Source organism: Nicotiana tabacum, chromosome 22 (genome assembly GCF_000715075.1).
Source record: "Nicotiana tabacum cultivar K326 chromosome 22, ASM71507v2, whole genome shotgun sequence".
Classification (NCBI taxonomy): Eukaryota; Viridiplantae; Streptophyta; class Magnoliopsida; order Solanales; family Solanaceae; genus Nicotiana; species Nicotiana tabacum.
Window position 1 is genome coordinate 139,325,163 of NC_134101.1, and position 6,233 is coordinate 139,331,395.

General features: G+C 35.0%; 1 protein-coding gene across 1 annotated transcript; it reads right to left on the reverse strand.

Annotated features, from left to right (window-relative positions):
• Nucleotides 1-208: 208 nt before the first annotated feature.
• Nucleotides 209-2,030, reverse strand: LOC107801392 (scarecrow-like protein 23). Its single transcript, XM_016624722.2, has one exon. It carries the CDS (start codon nt 1,979-1,981, stop codon nt 449-451), a length of 1,533 nt encoding a protein of 510 aa, XP_016480208.2. The 5' UTR covers nt 1,982-2,030; the 3' UTR covers nt 209-448.
• Nucleotides 2,031-6,233: the final 4,203 nt, after the last annotated feature.

The window sequence follows — 6,233 nt, forward strand, 5'->3', positions numbered from 1 at the left end:
TATCTAATTCTTATGTTGCAAATCCAAGAAATTGATCCAGCTCAACTGAACATGATCCTTGGAAGCATTTACAAACTTCCTTTGGCTGCTCCTACAGACATCTATATATCTCCTCGAAATATTAAATAAATTGAGGGTTGAACAAGAAAGAAGTCCTCAAACATTCTTTTGTTTTCCTTGAAACAAAGGAAGATAATTTGAAGCGTGACCTGCATAGTTATGTGAAGCCCTGCAATTCCCTACTGTTGATAGGATTTTGTCAATTTGTTAAGTCACTCTAGCTAACAGTAGTTACTACAGACATGTAGCAGTTGAGGATGATATATATAAAAGAAGTAGTAGGAAATTAAGTGTCAGATTAGCTGACATGTTCTAAAGTCTAAACCACCACAAAAGATAAAGACAAACTATCTAAACGTACAATACAACTCTTAAAGTCCAAATTTATCTATCTAGAATTTGGAGAAGTCCATGCAGATGCAGTATACAAACTAGTATCCTTCCACCCTAACTTTAATGTTCCATCACCTTGCACTAAGCTATAACCATGAACTGGTGGGAACATATTCAATATCAATTGAGCTTGAGCCATTGCATTTGTACTCATTGGCACTTGCATGAATCCATTTCTTGATAGTTCACTTCTCCAATGCTTAAATTTATCCTCCCCATTTCTTGCTGGCCCTCCAATGGCTAATATGTTATTGATTTCTCTGTAAAGCAGGCCATGTTCAACATTATGCCGGCTAGAATCATCACTATGCAAGAAAGCTCCCAATGAGTCGAATATTGTGGAGTAGTAATGGAGGGATCCCACGAATCGATCCAAGAAACTACCCCCTAGTGGTATTTCTTGTTCTACTAGTGTGATAACTCTTGGCGATAGTTCGTGGAGAAGTCTCATTGTTTTCCAATCAGGGCCAGTGGCATCATACAAGGAATGTTGTAGCCAATGTATGGCTATAGCCTCTCCTCTCCTAATTTGCAACATGGTTATATCAAGCTCCCCTATTTTCTTCCCAATTGGATGGAACTCAAAGGACATGCCAAGGCGTTTGGCGAAACTGGAAAGTTGTTTCCCTGTCTCAATCAATAGTTCCATTGATGTCCCCATTCCTGTCATTGTAACATGTGGAGGACCTTCTATCCGAGTGGCGAGGATATGAAATAGAGCCGGCCATTGTAGGCCTTGCATGATATCCACGTCGATGATATGGACTCTGTCTCGACGATGGAATGCTTCAAGAATTGCTTGGTTGGATGTGAAATGTGCAAATTTTATGAATGGTGAGATGTTGTTAAATACTTGAAATGCACAATGGATACTCTTGTAATTGATCAAAGGAGAACATATTCCTAGCCATGAATTGATGACTCTACTAGCCATTGCTTTTGCAAAATAAGCCACTACTCTTTCAGCACAAGATTGTCCATAGGGGGATGCCATTTGTGTTAGCTCAAGCAACATTCTATGAGCTTCTCCCAAGTTATCTACTGATATAGCAACTGCACATTCCAAAAGATGAGTTCTCAAGTTTAATCCTTGATCATCTAGCCTATTCATTCCTTTAGCTCCCGTCTCATTTATGTTCGTATTATTTTTATCTCTCGCGAGATCATGAGAGTTCCATTGATGTTGTTGTCCAAGGTTCTCAGAAGAGTTTCTTCGCGCAACTTTTTTAGGCCTCAACTCTCCCAATAGTGTAGGGACAATGTTGTCCTGATATGTCATGGCTTGGGTTTCATTTTCTGGCAAATCTTCAATAAGTTGCCTTGTCACATGCTCAACCCACTGGGAAAGTTCATTTCTTTCAGGATTATTGCCGCGATTTTCGGTGACTGGCTTAGAGGGATAATTAGGGGCAGAGGTAATTCCAGGAAAACCAACAAGACTAGCACAATCCCATTGTTCATTGGATTGTTGTATAATATGATCAAGAGCACCATTTTGATGAATTACTTCAGACCCTCCTTTCAACATGTTGACAAATATATGAAACAAAATTGAGTAAGAGGAGAAGTAGATGAGGAGTATCAGTCGGGTGGTGAATATGTTGTATTTGAAGGGAGAAGTTGGCCAATAAAATGTACAAAGAAATGGTCACAGGTTCTCAACTTCAGGCCATTAGTTTAATCTTTTTTGAATGGAACGGCCGGCATAGTAAGACATGTAAGTAAAGTTAAGAACTAAAGGACAAACCACACGTCAGTTCAATGGTGCATGATTTTATCTATTATAATTATTAACATTAACCATGCAGAGTAAATTAGAAATGTTCTTTTTCTCCTCAGAATAGTTTTTTCCCGCCCATTTAAGTTTCTTTTATAAAATTTGCTTATTCTAACAGAAGTTTAGTCGTTTAGAAGAATCCTTATGGTAGTTAAACTTGGCCTCTCAGTGACCAGGCTTTAAAAAAAAAAGAGCAATTTGTACTATTAAACATATACTTATATTACTAGAGTCAGTTGAAAATATACCCATGTATAGTCCTCCGCTTATCCTTTACTCTTTTTAATTTACAGTTAGAAACTACTAATTAATGATCAATATATGACACAGTTTCACTAATGTTGACTTACACGAGTAACCATTTGAGCATCATCCAACAAACTGCTCCCTGAAAAGCAAGCATATAGAAGGATAAAAAACCAAGTTTTCTTCAAAAGTCCAATAAAAATTAGTAATATTATTCTAAGATATTATATTGCAATAAGGAATTAACCCATCCATCTTTGTCATTTTGGCAAGCAGTCTAATCTAGGTCTCTAGCAAGTTGCGCCATGGAAAGATGACTTTGATTTGACATAGTAGATATTTAACACTGTTAAATTCGGAAAATTTTATTTTGTGTCTCATACAACTGACATTAGTTGTATGAGACAACCATTTTGTCTCACAGTTATGTGAACCCAGATTTTTGTGGACCCAGAAGTGTAAAATTGGGGTCCACAAATTTGTAAGACAAAAAGGAGCCTCATACAACTAGTGTAAGTTGTATGAGACACAAAATAAAATTTCTCGTTAAATTCGAGTAGCATGAATAGGGTTTGGTAAGGTCTTTTTTTACATGCAATAATTATATTACGTCAAGGTATCATGTAGTTTTTCTTCTACATTTTCATTGTAATTAAATCGGTAGTAGCAGATTTATTTACGTTTTCTCCAAGCTATCAATTAGTGTTTACTATATAATAGTGTTAAATATTTGTGTATATATTTCACACACATAACTTAAACACAGAATTCGATGCATTGATGTATTTAGCCTTCTGTGCACGCCGATTTGCTAATAACTTGTATTTTCAGATCTATTTTGTAGCAAATACTATTGACATGTAGCGATTAGGGGTGTATAAAGGAAACCGACAAACCACACCAATTCGATAATCCGAGTCAAACCGAGAAAAAAAACCCGATTATGGTTTGGTTTGATCTGGTTTGGTGTTGGGAAAAAAAACCCGACCATAATTGGTTTGATTTAGTTTTAACTAAAGAAAGTCAAACTGAAACCAAACCAACCCGACATTACATATATAGAAATTAGATATATTTAATATATATAAATATATTTATTGTGATGTAATTTATAAATATTTCTTAAAAAATGTCATAATTTTATCTTTTAAGGTATTATTTCAAGGTTGGATTTAAAACTTTTGTATGCTCCAATAAGTTTATAGCCATTAAAATTAGTAAATTAAATAATGCTAACAAAAATCCCAAACAAAATCAAATCAATACTAATGCTAACAAAAGACATTCAATTCAACATTACAAACGGGCATGTATTGAATATCTATTTTTTGTTTTGCAATAATTTAGATAAAAATGCATAACCTATTTTTATTTTTCTTTAGCATTTAGTCATGTAATTAATACTCCCTTATTAGTCTATTTATTTTAGCATGACTTAGTACTTTTAGATTATATTTATTTTTATTATGGCTTTTTAATTAGCAATATTTATATTACATAATTTTATTGTCTTTATTGTTGAATATTTTAGGATAATGCCATGACACATCTCATATTTTGTATTATTTTCTTGGAAAATACTTTACATAGTTGTATCTTACTAGGATTAAAGAAATATTTTGAGCATACGTTATATGTTTTGTTATACGAAGATTTTATCAGAAAAAAATCCAAATAATCCGAAAAATCGAGATTGAAAAACCCGAGTTTTATTGGTTTGGTTTGGTCTTTAAATTTAATAACACGACACAATTGGTTTGGTTTGGTAATTATAAAATCCGAACTAACCCGACCTATGTACACCCCTAGTAGCAATAATTAAAGAGTTTTTTCAATATATGATGTTGCAACTACAGTAGTAATATATGACAGAAGGATGTTATTTTCATTAGAAAAGAGATATTTACGGAATAGTGCGTACAGCCATCATTCTAGAAATTAACCTAGTTGATCAGCTTTGACATCTCAACCGCAAATGAGACTTTCCATTTAAACTTAACGTTAGGAACAAAAAGGTTTGGGATTTCTCGTACAAACACATGATTCACATGGCTTATAATGTGAGAGAATCATAGGATGTATCATTTTTGGACAATGCTACAACTTCGTTAAATCCACATCTTACTAGAAAGAAAAGACCTTCTACGTTTTTGAATGCGCATGATATCAAGGCGTGTAACCTTGGAATTGTGAAATATGATAACGTTTGAGATCTCTGTACATATATAACAGATAAATCTTCGCAATAAATCTAATATAATTACTTGACAAGTAGAATAATAACATGTTATAACCGATTAACGATACATTAATCATGAAGGAAAATTTGTTCCAAGTATAAGCAATCAAACAGATAGAAACAAACACTACCAAAGGCACAAAAAAAACTTAGTTTATGTGGTAATTAAGTTTAACCTTTAGGTTCATTATTGTAACTTGTATCATGTATGGCTTCTGTTTGGTCTAGGAAACAATCCTAAAATGGTGGTTATGAAAGAATAATGCAAGTTACAATAATGAACCTAAACGTTAAAGTTAATTACCAAGCTAAGGTTAGCAATTAACTTTTATATCCTAGATGAAAAATAACCTTGTTTCAGAAATATAACGAACCACATTAAGCACGTAAATGCCAAGGGCTTATGTTCTAGCAAACACTAATTTATTATAGTTAAGTCATACAACAACAACAACAACAATAATAACAATAACAAACCCAATATAATCCCATATAATAGAGTTTGGTAAGGGTAGTGTATGCATAGCCTTACCCCTACCTTATGAAGATAGAAAGGCTGTTTCCAATATACCCTCGGCTCAGAGAAGCATAAGCACCACATTAAAAAAGAGAAAAACAAGAATCGCAACAGTGAGAAGCCATGTAAAAGCAGCATAAATAACAACCAAATAATCAGAAAACCGCAATGAAAGAAATGGCAGGTAGTCATAGAAATCTAACGCCAACCGAAAACTAAAGTACGTGCTAATACTACTGGTATGATAGGGAGAACACTAAACTAACTACCCTACTACCCTACTACCCTAGTCTTTTACCTCCGCACCTTCCTATCAAGGGACATGTCCTCGGTCAGTTGTAGTTGCGCCATGTCTTGTCTAATCACCTCACCCAATTTTTCGGCCTACTTCTACCTCTCATTAGGCTTTCCAATGTCAACCCCTCACACCTCCTGATCGAAGCGCATGTGCTCCGCCTCCTCACATGTCCAAACCATCTAAGCCCCGCTTCCCGCATCTCGTCCTCAATTGGGGCCACACCCACATTGTCTCGAATAATTTCATTCCTAATCCTATCTAACGTTATGTGTCTGCACATCCATCTTAACATCTTCATCTCTGCCACTTTCATCTTTTGGACATGGGAACCCTTGACTGGCCAATATTCAGCCTCATACAACATAGTCGGCCTGTCTACCGCTCTATAAAACTTATATTTGAGTTTTGTTGGGACCTTCTTATCACACAAGACACCGAAAGGAAGTCTCCATTTCATCCATCCCGCCTCAATACGATGTATGACATCGCCGCCGATCTCCCCATCCCCGTGTATAATAGACCCAAGGTATTTCATAAATTAAAGTTAAAATATGTATTAATTAACTATGATTTAGTGAGAAAAGTGTATACGAAGCCATGTGTCATGTATCCATTGGATAGATGGAAACCGGCCGTTTTGATTAAGTGTATATCATGGACCCTGTCACCCAGTAGAGATTTCAATATCTTTTTCTTTTTTTTT